General features: G+C 51.5%; 1 protein-coding gene across 3 annotated transcripts in view; it reads left to right on the top strand.

The window, feature by feature from the left end:
• The first annotated feature begins 3,715 nt into the window (after window positions 1–3,715).
• Window positions 3,716–20,220, top strand: part of LOC121863083 (mucin-2-like) — a 30,835-nt gene continuing 14,330 nt past the window's right edge. For all 3 annotated transcript variants that reach the window (XM_042361581.1, XM_042361580.1, XM_042361579.1), the window contains exons 1-2: window positions 3,716–3,789; window positions 16,748–16,798. In XM_042361581.1, the coding sequence (XP_042217515.1) occupies window positions 3,750–3,789; window positions 16,748–16,798 (91 nt within the window). In that variant the 5' untranslated portion in view covers window positions 3,716–3,749. The remainder of the gene's footprint in view (window positions 3,790–16,747; window positions 16,799–20,220) is intronic.

Here is a 20,220-nt window from a genome sequence, read left to right as displayed (position 1 = left end):
CCCATCCCTGCCACCCATCCTGCCACCATCCCTGCACCACCCCATCCCTGCCCACCCATCCCTGCCACCATCCCCTGCCACCATCCTGCCACCATCCCTGCCACCCATCCCTGCCACCCATCCCTGCCACCCATCCCTGCCCACCCACCCAGCCCTGCCACCATCCTGCCACCCATCCTGCCATCCCTGCCACCCATCCCTGCCACCCATCCTGCCACCCATCCTGCCACCCATCCCTGCCACCCATCCCTGCACCACACCCTACATTTTCACCCACAACTCCCTTACCTACAGACACACACACACACTTAAACAAGAAGCAAACATCTCACCTCTTCCTCCCCCTCACCCCCTCACCCCTCCTCCCCCTCACCCCTTCCCCCTCACCCCCTTCACCCCTCCTCCCCCTCCCCCTCCCCCCTCACCCCCCTCACCCCCTCACCCCTCCCCTCCCCCTCACCCCTTCCCCCCCTCCACCCCCCCCCCTTCACCCCTCCTCCCCCTCTCCCCTCCCCCCCCTCCCCACCCCCTCCCCCACCCCCCCTCCACCCCTCCCTCCCCTCCCACCCCCTCCTCCCCTCACCCCCCTTCACCCCTCCCTCCCCCCTCACCCCTCCCCCCTCACCCCTCCCCCCCCCTCCCACCCCCCTCACCCCTCCTCCCCTCCCCCCTCCTCCCCCTCACCCCCTCCCTCCCCCCCTCTTCCCCTTCACCCCTCCCTCCCCCTCCCACCCCTCCCCCCCCCCCTCCCACCCCCCTCCCACCCCCTCACCCCCTTCACCCCTCCTCCCCCCTCCCCCCCTTCCCCACCCCTCCTCCCCCTCACCCCCCTCTTACCCCCTCACCCCCTCTCCCCTCACCCCTCTCCCCTCACCCCTCCTCCCCTCCACCCCTTCACCCCTCCTCCCCTCTTCCCTCCCCTCACCCCCTCACCCCCTCACCCCTTCACCCTCCTCCCCCCCTCACCCCCTTCACCCCTCCTCCCCCTCACCCCCTCACCCCCCTCACCCCCTCACCCCTCCTCCCCTCACCTCCTCCCCCTCACCCCCCCCTCTAAATGTGGCACCCCCCCCCTGTTATTGAGAACACAGTTTACAGTTCCAGTTGGGTAATTGTGTCTTGTTAAGTTATACAGCACGATATTAACACCTAAACTACCTCGTTATCCAGGACCTTTATTGGCACGGGGAGGAGATAGAGAAAAAGGAGGTGGTGGGAGAAAGTGAGGGAGGTAGTAGTGAGTGAGGGAAGTAGTGATGGTAAGTATGAGAGAATGTGAGGAGGTGGTGATGAGAAAGTGGTGAGCCGGTGGTGAGAGAGAGGTGAGGGAGCCAGTGAGTGGTGGGGAAGTGATGGTGGTGGTGGGAGAGAATGAGGGAGGTAGTGATTGAGTGTGGGAAGTGAGGTGTGGTGGTAGGGAGGTGGGAGAACAGTGGTGGTGAAATGTGGTGGTGGTGGTGGGAGAGAGGTGGGGGAGGTAGTGGTGAGGTGAGGTGGTGGTGGTGAGGAGATGGGGAGGTAGTGAGGTGGTGGGAGGTGGTGGTGGTGGTGAGGAGAGGTGGGGAGGTAGTGAGGTGGTGGGAGTGGGACAGGAGGTGGGAGGTGGTGGTGAGCAGGGTGTTGGTGGTGGGAGGTGGTGGTGGGGAGGTGGTGGTGAGGTCAGAGGAGGTGGTGGTGGGGAGAGGAATAGGATGATGGGGAGGTATGAGGAGGCTGGGAAGGCTGAGAAAGACTGAGGAGGACTGAGGAGGGGTCTTTGGCTCACAGATGTATGTTGTGTGCACCGCATAGAAAATGTTGGCCGGAGTTGGCTGACAGAGCGTGTAGGTCCCTGGAGGGTGGTGGAGATCGATTGTGGTAGTGGTGGTAGTGGTGGTAGTGGAGGTGTTCCTTATAAGCCGCTACATAAACCACACCACCACCACCACCACCATCACCACCACCACCACCACCATCACCACCACCACCACCACCACCACCACCACCACCACCACCACCACCACCACCACCACCACTAACACCACCACCACCACCACCACCACTACCACCACCACCACCACCACCACCACCACCACTACCACCACCACCACCACCACCACCACCACTGAAGGACTCTGTTATGGATATAAATGACCTCAGATGGTCATTACAGTTGGGTCGTGGGTCCTGTTCTAGCTGACGATCTCTCCCTCCCCTCCCCTCCCTCCCCCTCCCTCCCTCCCTTCCTCCCCTCCCCAGGTGTGTGTGTGTGCAACAACCTCCTTCACCGCCACATGTTGCAGTAAGTTGCAGAAAGAGGTATTGCAACTGCGGTGACCATTAAAGAAGGGAGGAGGGGGGGTAATGATGGTGGTAGGTAGGTTGTGGTAGGTGGTCAAGGATGGTGGTAGGTAATGTTGTGGTAGGTGGTCAAGGATGGTGGTAGGTAGGTTGTGGTAGATGGTCAAGGATGGTGGTAGGTAGGTTGTGGTAGGTGGTCAAGGATGGTGGTAGGTAGGTTGTGGTAGGTGGTCAAGGATGGTGGATTCTTGTCAAAAATTGTGGTAGTTTACGGATTGTGGTTGAAAATGGTGGTACATATCGGATAGTGGTTAAAATGATCGTAGCTTGCGGATTGTGGTCAAGAATAATAGTGGTTCTTTACGGGTGAGTGTGTTTACGGTACCCTGGTGGTAATAATAGTGACACGTACACAAGCTCACGGCAAGCTACACCCAACCACAACTACCACCATCAACCACCATCCTCAACCACCACTTGCGCTGAGGTGAACAGAAAATATCCAGTAACTCCCTCACAAATGGTGTATGTGTGTATGTATGTATGTATGTATGTATGTATGTATGTATGTATGTATGTAGGGGTGAAATTCCAATCAGTTAAGAGAGATATAAGACCCTAAACACATATTAACATTATTAACATCAAAACACTAAAAAAAAACCTAACCTAACCAAACCTAACTGAAGGCTTTATATAGACAAATCCACCTGAGTTTACGAGAGCCTGAGAATGTGAGTGAACGTGTACAATTTCAGGTGTAAATTTTCGTTGATTACAGGTACTTAGTGTGTGTGTGTGGGGGGGGGATGATATGACAGAGAGAGAGAGAGAGAGAGAGAGAGAGAGAGAGAGGGAGTGAGAGAGAGAGTGAGTGAGAGAAAGAGAGAGTTACTTTTACCGGTAGAGCAGTCAGGAGGTGACCACTTCCCCTGGTGACTGAGCGTAGCGTCATCACGAGATACAGCAAGTGTGAAGGAGGACCACTGCTCCCTGTTGTCATGAAAATCACTCATCCTTTTCCTATGACACTCACGCACTGTATGTGGGCGTGAGGGGGGAGGAGGGCGTGTGGAGGGAGGTGTGGGGGTATGGGGGAGGGTGTAGGCGTGAGGGGGAGGTGGGGGTCAGGTGAAGGAATGAAGGAGCATGAAGGGGTTGACCAGGAGGGAGGGAGGGAGGTGAGGTAGTAGGATGGACAAGAGACGGGGAGGGTGAAGGAGGGTGAGACAGGCAGGTAGCAGGAGGGAAGGAAGGAGGTGGGGGGTAGAGGGGTCCGAGAAGGAGGGTGAAGAAGTAGAGAGGGAGGGTGAGGAAGGGTGAAGGAGGGCGAGACAGGCAGGTAGAGGGAGGGTGGAAGGTGAGGTAGTAGAGGGGGAGGAGGGGGAGGGAGGCGAGAGAGAGGGGGGGAGAAGAAGCGGTGTTCAGGACTAGAGACGCAGTGAGTGGCTGGCCGCTGGGCGAGTAGGATGCTGGCATTACTGCTCCTGTTATTGTGGAGTGCCGCTGGTATGTGGCGCCCGCTTATCCACCCTTTGCCTCTTCCACATGTTCTGAGGACCTTACAGTGCCTCTTCCACATGTTCTGAGGACCTTACAGTGCCTCTTCCACATGTTCTGAGGACCTTACAGTGCCTCTTCCACATGTTCTGAGGACCTTACAGTGCCTCTTCCACATGTTCTGAGGACCTTACAGTGCCCCTTCCACATGTTCTGAGGACCTTACAGTGCCTCTTCCACATGGTTTATGGAGTTACAGTGCTTCTTCCACATGTTGTGTACAATGACGTCTTGGTATGGTGTTTATAGTGTTACCAATGCGTGATGTTTACAGTGTTACCAATGCGTGATGTTTACAGTGTTACCAATGCGTGATGTTTACAGTGTTACCAATGCGTGATGTTTACAGTGTTACCAATGCGTGATGTTTACAGTGTTACCAATGCGTGATGTTTACAGTGTTACCAATGCGTGATGTTTACAGTGTTACCAGTACGTGATGTTTACAGTGTTACCAGTACGTGATGTTTACAGTGTTACCAGTACGTGATGTTTATAGTGTTACCAGTACGTGATGTTTATAGTGTTACCAGTACGTGATGTTTACAGTGTTACCAGTACGTGATGTTTACAGTGTTACCAGTACGTGATGTTTACAGTGTTACCAGTACGTGATGTTTACAGTGTTACCAGTACGTGATGTTTACAGTGTTACCAGTACGTGATGTTTACAGTGTTACCAGTACGTGATGTTTACAGTGTTACCAGTACGTGATGTTTACAGTGTTACCAGTACGTGATGTTTACTGTGTTGCCAGTACGTGATGTTTACAGTGTTACCAGTACGTGAGGCTTCTGAGAAAAGTTAAGGCTCATGGTATCAAGGGGAAAGTTTTAAATTGGATAAAATCATGGCTCACCGAGAGAGCACAGAGGGTCACCGTAGATGGTGTTAAATCTGAGTGGGGCTGTGTAACCAGTGGGGTTCCCCAGGGGTCAGTACTAGGCCCACTCTTGTTCATAATCTACATAAACGATCTAGAGACTGGGATCAGCAATACCATAAGCAAGTTTGCGGATGACACCAAAATAGGGCGGCAGATTAATTCAGGGCAGGATGCAAATGCACTACAGGGGGCTTTAAATAAACTGCAGGAGTGGTCAGAAAAATGGCAAATGAAATTCAACACAAGCAAGTGCAGCGTACTTAATATTGGAAGATTAATTCTGTCAATGTATACAGCCTTAACAACATCAACCTAGAGAAGTCGACTTGTGAAAGAGACTTAGGGGTATTTGTAAGCCCGGACCTACGGCCTAGAAAACAGTGCGTTAATGTTCGAAATAAGGCAAACAGAGTATTAGGTTTTATATCTAGAAGTGTAAGTAATCAGAGTGCAGAGATCTTATTGCAACTATATCTTGCGCTAGTCAGGCCGCACCTCGATTATGCGGTTCAGTTCTGGTGCCCCTATTATAGAATGGATATAAATTCACTGGAGTCGGTGCAGCGAAGAATGACGAAAACGATTCCGTGACTTAGAAACCTTCCATATCAAGATAGGTTAAAGAACCTAAACTTGCATTCCCTAGAAAGACGAAGAGTGTGGGGAGATATGATAGAAGTATTTAAGTGGGTGAAAGGAATCAATAAAGGAGACATAGATAAAGTTCTTATAATATCCGAGCAGGATAGGACTCGTAGCAACGGATTTAAGTTGGATAAGTTTAGGTTTAGGAGGGAGATAGGAAGGAACTGGTTCACAAATAGGGTGGTGGACGAGTGGAACAAGCTTAGCAATTTTGTAGTAAGTGCTGGAACGCTGGAGAGTTTTAAAAGGAGGCTGGATAGATTCATGGATGATAGAGAGTGGTAGTAACTCTCGACAGGAGCTGCCATGCACAGGCCAACCGGCCTATTGCAGACTCCTTATTTTCTTATGATATTGTGTTACCAGTACGTGATGTTTACAGTGTTACCAATACGTGATGTTTACAGTGTTACCAGTACGTGATGTTTACAGTGTTACCAGTACGTGATGTTATTTTATAGTGTGTGTGTGTGTGTGTGTGTGGTCAGTACAGCTAGTGCCTGGACGGACAGTACTTACGGCTAAACATGGACTTGTATATACTGTAGTTAACGGCGTGTGTGTGTCTAACTCTCTCTCTCTCTCTCTCTCATTCACCAAGACGTGGCTGGCTTTCAGTTTACAAGCATCACATGACCATACCAGCTGTCAGTCTAAGAAGTGACAGCGAGCGCCACCAACAACTAACTTTGAGTGGCACCTTTGGCACTTGAGGGGGGGTGGGGTCTGAGTGAGGGAGGGGGCCTGGGTGTGGGAGGGGGCCTGGGTGTGGGAGGGGGAGATGGGGGGGGGGAAATCGCTAAGTTGTGACAGCGGGTATGAAAACGTCTCTCATTCCTGTCAACCATTCCTCACTTTCCTCCCTCTCCATTCCTCACTTTCCTCCTCTCCCTTCCCCTCTCCCTCCCTTCTGCATTCTGTTCTCCTTTTCCTTCTCCCTCCCCTCCTTAGTTCTTCTACCTCTCCTGTTCATTCTCATCCTTCCTCTTCCTTTCTCCCCTTCTCCCCTTTCTCTTCCTCACCCCTTCCCCTTTCACCGTTGCGAAGGTTAGAAGGGCACCAAAACGATGAGCAAATTGCCCAGACAGACAGACAGACAGACAGTCCTCGTGAGCTAGACAGGAAGACAACAAACAGACACTCACAAGGCGCTTTGTGTGTGTGTGTGTGTGTGTGTGTGTGTGTGTGTGTGTGTGTGTGTGTGTGTGTGTGTGTGTGCTGATCGACCTATTATAACAGCAGCCATCAGACCTTTGATTGATGGGAAGAGGGGGGTGGAGAAGAGAGAGTTAGAGAGAGTTAGGGGGTGGGAGAGAGAGAGTTAGAGAGGGAGGTAATCGTGTGTGTGACTGCCTTTCCTCCTTCTCCCCTTCCCCCCTCCACTTCAATCCTTCCTCCCCTTCCCCCCCTCCTCCGCTTCCCTCTCGTAACAACTTTCTCTCTCATTACGACTCCCCAGCCTTGTCGTGGGAGTCGTACCTGTGACTTGCTGTGATAATGTGTGTACAGCCTCGCTATAGTGGTGTTTGTACGACGTCGCCATGGTGATGTTTGTACGACGTCGCCATGGTGATGTTTGGCCTAACGTCGCCATGGTGATGTTTGTACGACGTCGCTATGGTGATGTTTGTACGACGTCGCTTCATGGTGTTTGTACGACGTCGCCATGGTGATGTTTGCGACGTCGCCATGGTGATGTGTTTGTACGACGTCGCTGGTGATGTTTATACGACGTCGCCATGGTGATGTTTGTACGACGTCGCCATGGTGATGTTTCTTCTGACGTCGCCATGGTGATGTTTGTACGACGTCGCCATGGTGATGTTTGTACGACGTCGCCATAGTGATGATGTGTGTACGACGTCGCCATGGTGATGTTTTAGCGACGTCGCCATGGTGATGTTTGTACGACGTCGCTATGGTGATGTTTGTACGACGTCGCCATGGTGATGTTTGTACGACGTCGCCATGGTGATGTTTGTACGACGTCGCCATGGTGATGTTTGTACGACGTCGCCATGGTGATGTTTGTACGACGTCGCCATGGTGATGTTTGTGACGTCGCCATGGTGATGTTTGTACGACGTCGCTATGGTGATGTTTGTACGACGTCGCCATGGTGATGTTTGTACGACGTCGCCATGGTGATGTTTGTACGACGTCGCCATGGTGATGTACGACGTCGTCTGGTGATGTTTGCGACGTCGCCATGGTGATGTTTGTACGACGTCGCCATGGTGATGTTTGTACGACGTCGCCATGGTGATGTTTGTGCGACGTCGCCATGGTGATGTTTAATACGACGTCGCTATGGTGATGTTTGTACGACGTCGCCATGGTGATGTTTGTGCCGTCGCCTGTGATTTGCGTGCTGTTTGTACGACGTCGCCATGGTGATGTTTTACGTCGCCTGGTGATGTTTGTACGACGTCGCCATTGATGTTTGTACGACGTCGCCATGGTGATGTTTGCTGACGTCGCTATGGTGATGTTTGTACGACGTCGCTATGGTGATGTTTGCGACGTCGCCATGGTGATGTTTGTACGACGTCGCTATGGTGATGTTTGTGCGACGTCGCTCTGGTGATGTTTGTGACGTCGCTGGTGATGTTTGTGCGACGTCGCCATGGTGATGTTTGTACGACGTCGCCATGGTGATGTTTGTACGACGTCGCTATGGTGATGTTTGTATGACGTCGCTATGGTGATGTTTGGTACGACGTCGCCATGGTGATGTTTGCGACGTCGCCATGGTGATGTTTGTACGACGTCGCCATGGTGATGTTTGTACGACGTCGCCATGGTGATGTTTGTACGACGTCGTATGGTGATGTTTGTACGACGTCGCCATGGTGATGTTTGTACGACGTCGCCATGGTGATGTTTTTGTGACGTCGCTCTGGTGATGTTTGTAGCGACGTCGCCATGGTGATGTTTGTACGACGTCGCAGGTGATGTTTGATGACGTCGCCATGGTGATGTTTGTACGACGTCGCCATGGTGATGTTTGTACGACGTCGCCGTGGTGATGTTTATACGACGTCGCTATGGTGATGTTTGCACGACGTCGCCATGGTGATGTTGTACGACGTCGCCATGGTGATGTTGTACGACGTCGCCATGGTGATGTTTGTACGACGTCGCCATGGTGATGTTTAACGACGTCGCCATGGTGATGTTTGTACGACGTCGCCATGGTGATGTGTTACGACGTCGCCATGGTGATGTTTGATGCCTGTGATGTTTGTACGACGTCGCCATGGTGATGTTTGTACGACGTCGCCATGGTGATGTTTGTACGACGTCGCCATGGTGTTTGTACGACGTCGCCATGGTGATGTTTGCGACGTCGCCATGGTGATGTTTGTACGACGTCGCTATGGTGATGTTTGTACGACGTCGCCATGGTGATGTTTGTACGACGTCGCCATGGTGATGTTTTGTCGACGTCGCCATGGATGTTTGTGACGTCGCCTGGTGATGTTTAACCGACGTCGCCATGGTGATGTTGTACGACGTCGCTATGGTATTTGACGACGTCGCATGGTGATGTTTGTACGACGTCGCCATGGTGATGTTTATACGACGTCGCCATGGTGATGTTTGTACGACGTCGCCATGGTGATGTTTGTACGACGTCGCCATGGTGATGTTTGTACGACGTCGCCATGGTGATGGTACGACGTCGCCATGGTGATGTTTGTACGACGTCGCCATGGTGATGTTTGTACTGACGTCGCCATGGTGATGTTTGTACGACGTCGCCATGGTGATGTTTGTACGACGTCGCCATGGTGATGTTTGTACGACGTCGCCATGGTGATGTTTGTACGATCGCCATGGTGATGTTTGTACGACGTCGCCATGGTGATGTTTGTGACGTCGCCATGGTGATGTTTGTCGACGTCGCCATGGTGATGTTTGTACGACGTCGCTATGGTGATGTTTGTACGACGTCGCCATGGTGATGTTTCGACGACGTCATGGTGATGTTTGTACGACGTCGCCATGGTGATGTTTGTACGACGCCTGGTGTGTTTGTACGACGTCGCCATGGTGATGTTTGCGTCGCTATGGTGATGTTTGTAGACGTCGCCATGGTGATGTTTGTACGACGTCGCCATGGTGATGTTTGTACGACGTCGCCATGGTGATGTTTGTACGACGTCGCTATGGTGATGTTTGTACGACGTCGCTATGGTGATGTTTGTACGACGTCGCCATGGTGATGTTTGTACGACGTCGCCATGGTGATGTTTGTACGACGTCGCTATGGTGATGTTTGTACGACGTCGCCATGGTGATGTTTGTACGACGTCGCTCTGGTGATGTTTGTACGACGTCGCCATGGTGATGTTTGTACGACGTCGCCATGGTGATGTTTTGTACGACGTCGATATGGTGATGTTTGGCGTCGCTATGGTGATGTTTGGCGTCGCCAGTGGTGTTTGTACGACGTCGCCATGGTGATGTTTGTACAACGTCGCCATGGTGATGTTTGTACGACGCGTCGATATGGTGATGTTTGTACGACGTCGCCATGGTGATGTTTGTACGACGTCGCCATGGTGATGTTTGTACGACGTCGCCATGGTGATGTTTGTACGACGTCGCCATGGTGATGTTTATGCGACGTCGCCATGGTGATGTTTGTACGACGTCGCCATGGTGATGTTTGTACGACGTCGCCATGGTGATGTTTGTCTGACGTCGCCATGGTGATGTTTGTGCGACGTCGCCATGGTGATGTTTGTAGACGTCGCCATGGTGATGTTTATGCGACGTCGCCATGGTGATGTTTGTACGACGTCGTATGGTGATGTTTGTACGACGTCGCCATGGTGATGTTTACGACGTCGCCATGGTGACGTTGTATGACGGTAGGTGGATGGTGGGCGGCGGTCAGCAGTTGTAGAGGCCCGTTGATGGTGAGGTGGGGTAAGTTCCGTTCAGCCGTTCAGTTTTAGGTGAAGGTCCAGCGGTGTCACCAATAATTAATCTCAAGGTGAACGTAGGCGGCGTTCTTGACCAGCTATGAGATCCGTTCAGCGTTCACCAAGTCTTTGTCTGTTACGTTATTTCCCGTAAGGTGAGGGGGAGGGGGAGGTTGAGGGAGGGAGGTTAGGTTAGGTTGGTGGAGGGGGAGAGAATGTGGGGAGGGGAGAGGAGGAGGAAGGGGAGAGAATAGGAGGAAAACAGGGGGAGGAGGAGGAGGAGGTCAGCTAGTCGGTGGTACTCCTCCCCCTCCCCCTCCTCCCTCCTCCCTCCCTCCCCTCCTCCCCACCCTTCTCTCACCTCTCACTTTCCTCCCACCTTCTCTCACCTCTCTCCACTCCCTCTTTCTCTCACCTCTCACTTACCCTCTCCTCCTTCTCTCCTCTCACTTCCACTCTCATCCTTCTCTCCTCTCACTTACCCTCTCCATCCTTCTCTCACCTCTCCCACCCTCTCCTCCTTCTCTCACTCCTACTTCCCTCTCCTCCTCTCTCCTCTCACTTACCACTCTCCATCCTTCTCCACCTCTCCTTACCCTCTCCCTCCTTCTCTCACCTCTCACTTACCACTCTCCCTCCTTCTCTCCTCTACCACCACTCTCCATCCTTCTCTCACCTCTCACTTACCACTCTCCATCCTTCTCTCACCTCTCACCTACCACTCTCCCTCCTTCTCTCACCTCTCACTTACCACTCTCCCTCCTTCTCTCACCTCTCACTTACCCTCTCCTCCTTCTCTCTCTCACCCATCTCCTCCTTCTTCTCTCTTACCCTCCCTCTTCTTCACCTCTCACTTACCCTCCTCCTTCTCTCACCTCTCCCCACCCTCTCCCTCCTTCTCTCACCTCTCACCTCTCCTCTCTCCCCTCCTTCACCACCACTCCCTTCTCTCACCTCTCACCCCCCTCTCCTCCTTCTCACCTCTCACTTACCACTCTCCCTTCTCTCACCTCCCCTCCTCACCCTCTCACCTCTCCTCTCCCTCCCTCCTTCCCCACCACTCTCCCTCCTTCTCACCTCTCCTTACCACTCTCCCTCCTTCTCTCACCTCTCACCTCTCACTCTCCCTCCTTCTCTCACCTCTCACCTCTCACTCTCCCTCCTTCACTTACCACTCTCCCTCCTTCTCTCACCTCTCACTTACCACTCTCCCTCCTTCTCTCACCTCTCACTCTCCCTCCTTCTCTCACCTCTCACTCCTTCGTTACTCCTTCTCAAACGTGTTGATGTTCTCTTCTCCTGCCTGACTCTGGTGATGATGTGGCTCTGTGTGTTGGCGAGGTGTGGTTAGATGTGACTTAGTGTGACACCATATTCGGTGAGAGGTTAGGCACGGGAGGTGGTGGTGATGATGAGTGTTGGAGGTGGTGGTGGTGAGTGTTGGAGGTGGTGGTGGTAAGTGTTGGAGGTGGTGGTGGTGGAGGTGTTGGTGGCCACAGCTGGTTATGAGAGCAGCATCACCACCTGTACACCCGCCTGTCCACAGCTGGTTCACCTGCCGTCTTGTACTCCTCCAAAGACCCACTTCCGGCCATCTCCACCACACCTGTACTTGTTGGAGACGTCCCGGAGTGGCGGAGGGAAGAGGGAGGGTGATGGAGAGTGTTGTTAGTGTGAGGTGGAGGGAGGGATGGAGGTGCTTGTGAGGTGGAGGGAGGGATGGAGAGTGTTGTTAGTGTGAGGTGGAGGGAGGGAGGGAGGGAAGGAGGGAGCCACGTACCCACAAGGACAACTGCTAACTGTTGGCATCCAGACAGGCGGAACCGTAAGCCCGATGGTTGTGTTGAATATTATTATTATTATTATGGTGTTAGTGGTGCAGCAGTGAGTGTGTTGAGGCTGTGTGGGGTGTGGTGAGGGTGTTTTGGGTGTGTTGAGGGTGTGTGGTAAGGGTGTGCATAGGTGTGGTATAACCTAACCTAACCAAACCTAGCCAAGAGGTTAAATAAGCTAACACAGTATAAGGTTGAGAGCTTTCAAAATTACCTGTGCATTACTGACCACAAAACCCTGATTAATTAGGGACACAAGTAGGCTGTGGCCCCCCCTTTCCTCCACCTCCCACCTTCTGGACCGTTGTTTTGACCCCCCTCCCCCCAGACCATCTCAGAGCCCTTTAGGGTGGTGGCGTATACCCCCCTTCTGATCACTCACGCCACGCTGTCTCAGAACACAGTCGAGAGTAATGCAGCATGAGTGGTGGTGGTGGAGGTGGTGGTGGAGGTGGTAGTGGTGGAGGTGGTGGTAGTGGTGAGGTGGTGGTAGTGGTGGAGGTGGTGAAAGTGAATGAGGTAGTAGTGGTGGTGAAGTAGTGGTGGTGGTGGTGGCCATGGGGTGGTAGTGGTGTGGTGGTAGTGGTGGTGGTGGTGGCAGTGGTGGTAGTAGTGGTGGTGGTGGTAGTAGTGGTGGTAGTGGTGGTGGTGGTAGTAGCGGTGGTAGTGGTGGTGTGTTTACTGGATGTCGCGGGTGTTATGAGGAGGTTCTCTTATTTCTTCCTCTTCCTCTTCTTTATCCTCCTCTCTTTCGTCTTTCCTCTTCTTCATCCTTATCTTTCTACTTCGTTTCCTCCTCCTCCTCCTCTTTCTCTTCTGTTCCTGCCACCTCCTTCCTTCCTTCCTCCACTTCCTTCTCTCGTTCCCTATAACCTGTACCCTTACAGTGCATGGTGTGGTGTCTATAGTGTATTGGATGGTGTAGTGGATGTAGTGTAGTGACTGGTATACTGGGTGTGGTGTGATGGGGTGTAGTGTGTTGGGTGTGGTGTGAGGGAGGTGATGGGGTGGTGAGGGAGGTGATGGGGGGGGTGAGGGAGGAAGGTAAACACAGTCAGGGCGTAGCCAGGAAGGTGAGACAATTAGGGCGGGGACACGTGAGCTTCAGGAGGGCGTGGGCGGGGACCAGGACGTAAGCCTCAGGTGGGCGTGAGACTCGAGGATTAGGTGGGCGTGAGACGTGGGGTTCAGGTGGGTGTGAGACTCGAGGTTCAGGTGGGCGTGAGACGTGGGGTTCAGGTGGGTGTGAGACTCGAGGTTCAGGTGGGCGTGAGATGTGGGTTTCAGGGGGGCGTGAGACGGGAGGTTCAAGAGGGCGTGGCAGGTAAGGGGAGGGCGTGGCTCTTCGGTACCCAAAAATGAGGGGCAGGGCGAAACCTTGAGGACACCGTATCATGCAGAGTGGCGCCAGGGGGGTGAGGGAGGGGGTGGAGTGAGGGAGGAGGGAGGGGGAAGGTGAGGGAGGTGAGCGAGGAGGGGGTTGAGGGAGGAGGTAGACAGTCTTTTATCTGTCCTGAACGTCCTGAACACACACACACACACACACACACACACACACACACACACACTGATGTCCTCACGTACACACGGAAACACCTCAAGATTTACCCAGTATGTGTACCAGTCCCGGGAAGATACGGCCTTTGTCTCACGTGTGAGATGTTCTTACCTCACCTAACCTAACCTAATCTAACTTAATCTAATCCTAACCAAACCTAACTAAACTTTACGAGGTTTTCTCTCACTACCTCCTTCACTTACCTCACCTCTCACCTCCAGATGGCCTCTCTTTGAATCTTGTCTCCTCCTCCTCCTCCTCCTCCTCCTCCTCCTCCTCCTCCTCTTCTCCCTTCTCATGCTGACGTCCATTTATTTTTGTCTTTGTTTTTCATCCACTTTCTTTTATCTTCTTGTTCTTTTCTCTTCCTCCTCCCTTCCTTCCCTCCCTCCCTCCCTTTTCCCGTTATGTCTTTCAACTACTATCACCCGACGCCTATCTATCACCCGACGCCTATCACCTAACATCACCCCTCCTCAATGCCCACTGTGCCCCCCCTGCAGCTCGGGGTATCCTTCAGGAGCGTCGTTGCCCGGGCGTGTGGACCTTAACGCTCCTATAATGGAAATACACGTCCTGGCGTCCTGGGTATAGAGAGAGGAAATGCCCGGCTCCTTCCTACCATCCCTCCCTCATTCCCCATCCTGCTCCCTACCCACCCCATCCTGCTCCTCCCTGCCCCTATCCCAACTCCCTACCCTGCCCTCTACCCCGCCCCTGACATGATTACTATGACTTCACGACACACACACACACATACCTCTCTCTCTCTCTCTCTCTCATATATCCATAAGAACACACATAAGGTTGATGAGGCAGGTTAGTGAGGAGGGGCTGGGTGGGAGTGGGTGGCAGCTGGGTGGGAGTGGGTGGCAGCTGGGTGGGAGTGTGGTGGCGGCTGGGTGGGAGTGTGGTGGCGGCTGGGTGGGAGTGTGGGTGGCAGCTGGGTGGTGGCTGGGTGGCGGGGATTTGTGGTGACCTTCCGATACCGCCCTTGCTGGAGGCGGTCTGCTCCCTACCCTACCCGGTGCACTGCTGGGCGTGGTGTATAGGTAGGCGTAATGTGAGGCTAGAGTGCACCTGTACCACCAACAGTGCACAATAACGCAGTGTGGGGTCAGTCTTGTGTGCACCCTGGGTCATATTTCTGTATTCATTACACCATATGTGCACGTTAACCTATGTGCTGTGTCATTCCGCGTGTCATATGTGCGTGTCATGTGCGTATATGATTTTGTGTACGTGTGTGTCATGTGTACTTGTGTAATCTCTTGGGTGACATGTGCGTGTTCTGTGGGTGCTTGTGTCATTTCGTGTGCGTACGTGTGCGTGTCATGTGTACTTGTGTCATCCAGTGTGCACATGCTATTCTGTGTACATAAGTGTCATCCCGGGAAAATATATAAGTATGTACGTGTGTGTGTGTGTGTGTGTGTGTGTGTACATCAGTTTGTGGGCCGCTGAACCGCACAGTGAGAGCGTCAGGTGTACAACGGTGTCAACATCTGCAGGTGTGTGTGTGTGTGTATTGAGTGTGTTTTGAGTGTGTGAGGGAGGAGGGGGGTCGTCGCTTTTTACTCCCCCCTCCCCCCATAAAGAAGGAGGGGACAAAGGAGGAGGGGGAGGGGGAAGGAAGGGGGTTGTATCTTCCCTTGACAAGTAGATGAATCACCAGGTAATCTATGTCATAAAGCTCAGGTAATTATGCTAGATATGTGTGTATACCTGTGGATAATTACTATGTCTTACGGAGTTGTCAAAGGCAGGTGTGTGGTTACGCTTGGTGCTTGTCAGTCATACATTCTGTAATTTGAATATCTTGTCTCTGCTCACACACACACACGCGACTACCCATTCCTGCTAATCACTGCTGGAAAACCTTGATATTACGGACCCCTGAACAGTGAGTACAGTGCTTTAGACATCCCGTGACAGTGAAGTATCAGGGAGGTTGCCACACCTACCCACACAGCGTGATGGGGACCCGCAAATATCCACCTCCTGTCACTCTTCTCTCCCATATCTACGAACCCTGGGACTCATGAGCTCGTGAATCCGAGACACCACTCATTGTTGGGGTCTATGGATGGTGGAACTGTGTGGTGTCTCGGATTCATGGGTTCATGAGTCCCAGGGTTCGTGAATGGGAGAGAGAGGGCAGGACATATTCTTTTGGTAGGAGGAGGAGAAGGAAGAGAAGGGGGAAAAGGAAGAGAAAGAGGAGGAGGAGGAAGAGGAGGAAAAGGAGAAAGAAGACGAGGAGGAAGAGGAGGAAAAGGAGAAAGAGGAGGAGGAGGAGGAGGAGGGAAAGTTGAGGTTTCCTAAGTGTTGCTGAGTGAGTTTCTCTTTCTGTTGGAGGCCGCTGTCTTAACCAACCTGCTGTGGTGGTAGTAGTGATGGTGGTAGCTGTGGTGGTGGTAATGGAGATGGTGAGGGTGATATCTGATTAGGGTAGTAGTAGTGATAAGGGTGGTGCTAGTAGTAGTAGTGGTGGTATTGATGGTATTCATGGTATTAAGAGTCATGGACGCCGATCAATACCAGTACCAGGGTTGTGGTACTCTCAAACACACGAGACCCAAAAATACCACATACCAATACCACAGGTCATGACTCCTTCACAAATACCATTTACCCACCTTCTTGTACTCCCCCACTGTAACACTTCCTATAAGCTGTTCTGCCACACACACACACACACACACTGGGTATCAGATGTGGTGGGAGGCCTTGACTTTTGCGAGGCAGTGTCGTAATCCTGCGCCACTGTCCGAATCACTCACCTCTCACCGACTACCGCAGCTGTGGAGGAGGTGCTGGGAGTGTGCTAGGTGCTGCGAGATGTGTTGCTGGGCCAGGGATGTGTCACAGGAGGAGATATTGATACTTGAAGATGTGTTTCTAGGCCAGAGATACGCCACAGAAGACATTCCTATAGTTTATAATATCCCTAATTAAACCCTGATAATAAACCATTCATCAACAAATATTAAACCACACTATGACATTTCTTAAACCAAATTACTAAACCAGGTGTTTCTTTCTGCACAGGTACACGACTGGGGCCGGAGCGAGGAGGAACTGGTCTTGGCTTGGTTACGGGTAGGTCCAGTCTGCTACAATTATCATATATATACCAAGGTTATGTAAGAGCGTGTGTGGACGGCGGCCTCAGGTTGAGTTGGGTACCCCGATCGTCATTTGTTTGTCGCGATCACCTGAGGATTTGCTTCTTTCCAGCTTATATTCGCTACCCAAGCTTATTGTACTTGAGGATTAGGTACCCCAGCTTCTTTTACCTGGAGTTTGTTGGGGGTATTCAGAACACTTACAAAACACTTAATAACTTATCAGGTCATACCACTTAACATTACTTCACTTTGTAGAGTCTATAGTGAGTATCCAGTAAAGTAACAGTGTCTTAAGTGTGGGACAGTCGAGACACTTATAAAAGTTCTCTGGGATTAAAACCACACTTTTCACTACAGGGCTTAAGTGATCACTCCCCAGTGCACCGTTGAAATCCCAAGTTGCTGTGTAAGTGTTGCACGCACACACACACACACACACACACACACACACACACACACACGCACACACACACACACACACACACACACACACACACACACACACACACACACACACACACACACACACACACACACACACACACACACACACACACACACACACACACACACTAAACACACACACACACACACACACACACACACACACACACACACACACACACACACACCTAATGAACGTCTGTTGTTTTTCTGTCATTTTGTTTTTTATCTTTCATCTTCTAATCTCTCTTTCTTTCTCTTTTTCTTTGATTTCAGTCGCTCTGTTCTTTCTTTTCATTTTATTTTCCTCTTCCTGTTTGTCTCTCTTCTCTCTCTCTCTCTCTCTCTCTCTCTAATATACACAAATGAGACAGGGATCCGGCTCACCCTTGCAGGACTCCCCAGCGTCAGGTACCGGAAAGTTGTAATTACAGGAGAACCATCAGTACACGTCCTCTATCTCGTGAATTGTACTGGGAATAACCTCTTCTTCCCTTCTCCCATCATCCCTCCCCTCCCCATCACCCCCTAGAATGAGTTAATCACCCCATCTCCCCAAGGCTTTCCACCCATTGCCTCTCCTTTAAGTACAGGTTACGTAAGGCCTAAGGGGGGAGTTAATTACCCCTTCACCTGGCTGTGTTTACCTAGCGTGCAGCGAGTCCTTAACACGATCCCTTCCCTCAGTCCCTTTCTCCCTTCCCCCTCCCTCACCCACCCCTTCCCTCCCTCTCTCTCTCGTCTTCCTTCTCACCCGTCTCTTCCACCTGCTGTTAATGTCTTATGAGAAATGTCTTCCTGGATAATTTCTCATAGTTCTGCAACTCTCGGTAATTCGATTTTAATGGTAGTGAAGATATGGTAGGGTAGGGTAACACACACACACACATAGGTGATATTCGCAGCACCAAACACCGATCCAACAATATATTACGTGTGGGAAGCTGTGGCCGTCACACTCTCCTCCTACACCCTGCTCCTACATCCTCCTCCAACACCCTGCTCCTACACCCTCCTCCAACACCCTGCTCCTACACCCTCCTCCAACACCCTGCTCCTACACCCTCCTACATCACCCTGCTCCACATCCTCCTCCTACACCCTGCTCCTACACTCTCCTCCTACACCCTGCTCCTACATCCTCCTCCAACACCCTGCTCCTACACCCTCCTCCAACACCCTGCTCCTACACCCTCCTCCAACACCCTGCTCCTACACCCTCCTACATCACCAACTTAACTTCCTAATAACTAGATATACCGATTAAATTTTCTTAATTATAAATATCTTCACTTGTAAATTAATAATTTCCAAATTTCGAAATATAGGAAATTAATAGTTTTGGAACCTTTTCACAATGAAGATGGAGTACGTGTCGCCTCTCGCGGCCAGAGACGAAAACAGTCAAATGGCCACCGAGTAACTGTACTCACACACTCGCTCTGTGCAGTTAATTGTACAGATTCTCGAAGATAACAACCACGATAGATTTATTTTTATCCAGGGGGAAAGGAAAACATAGTGATGAGAAAAACAAACATTTATGGGGTTTTCTTTATGTTATTATTGTTCTATGTTATTGGGATGAAGAACAACATACTGTACACACATACATAGGATCTATAACAGGTGCAATGGGGATTTAACTGAAACTTTAAATTATGTGGCTGTGTTTACAACTTTACACCCTTTAGCACTAGGGGCGCTGATGTCTGTTATTAAGATCCTCTAGTACTACTGTCTGTCTTGTTTAGTCTATTACATCAGTGTATTAGTTGAAGTGGAGTAGTGTGTATGATTATTTATCTCCCAGGTCCCCAGTGTGTGTGTGGCCAGCAAGACCCAGACGCGACCAGCCAGTACTGTTAGCTTGTGGTGATCATGACCAACTAGTGTTATTATCCCATCAACAAGCAAAAACAGTTCCTTGTCTTATTTGTATATACGAGTGTGTTTACAAATACAGTGACGTTATGACTTCACGCGTCACGGAGTACGTTCATGGGAGGATAATTTTGTTATTTTTATACTTTCTGCCAATTATAACTGGAGATCCCTCGCTATGTGTGTCAGTGGAGAGGGTGTAGTGAACATTTAACGCCGAGCTGACAGATTTCACTCCGTACTAGTGTCTGGTGTTTGTAAACATTCACTTGTGTTTAAAGGTTTCACTGGTCAGAGCCTTGATGACCAACAGCGATTAAAGCAAGTGATAGTAGATGGGACCTGCCGTCATGCAGGGTGACTGACTGACTGGTGATAGCTACATGAACACCAGTAGGTAGATGGGACCTGCCGTCATGCAGGGTGGCTGACTGACTGGTGATAGCTACATGAACACCAGTAGGTAGATGGGACCTGGCGTCATGCAGGGTGACTGACTGACTGGTGATAGCTACATGAACACCGGTAGGTAGATGGGACCTGGCGTCATGCAGGGTGGCTGACTGACTGGTGATAGCTACATGAACACCAGTAGGTAGATGGGACCTGGCGTCATGCAGGGTGACTGACTGACTGGTGATAGCTACGTGAACACCAGTAGGTAGATGGGACCTGGCGTCATGCAGGGTGACTGACTGACTGGTGATAGCTACATGAACACCAGTAGGTAGATGGGGCCTGGCGTCAAGCAGGGTGGCTGACTGACTGATGATAGCTACATGAACACCAGTAGGTATATGGGGCCTGGCGTCATGCAGGGTGGCTGACTGACTGATGATAGCAACATAAAAGCCAGTTGGTAGATGGGGCCTGTGGCGTCATGCAGGGTGACTAGTAATAGCCTCACCAGTATGTGTTGAAACGTTCAGATGAGGGAGACAGTGACTGGCGAAGGTGTGTTCCGTGACCAGACGAAGCTGCTCCCTCCCTCCCTCCTGCTGGCGTCAGATGTCACGCTGGTCGATCAGGACCCGAGGTAAAATTTCAGTGTTTAGAAATATGACA

The sequence above is a fragment of the Homarus americanus genome, unplaced genomic scaffold (genome assembly GCF_018991925.1).
Source record: "Homarus americanus isolate GMGI-L3 unplaced genomic scaffold, GMGI_Hamer_2.0 scaffold54679, whole genome shotgun sequence".
NCBI lineage: Eukaryota > Metazoa > Arthropoda > Malacostraca > Decapoda > Nephropidae > Homarus > Homarus americanus.
The sequence above is the reverse complement of the archived record's forward strand: the minus strand, read 5'-3'. Positions and strand labels throughout refer to the sequence as shown.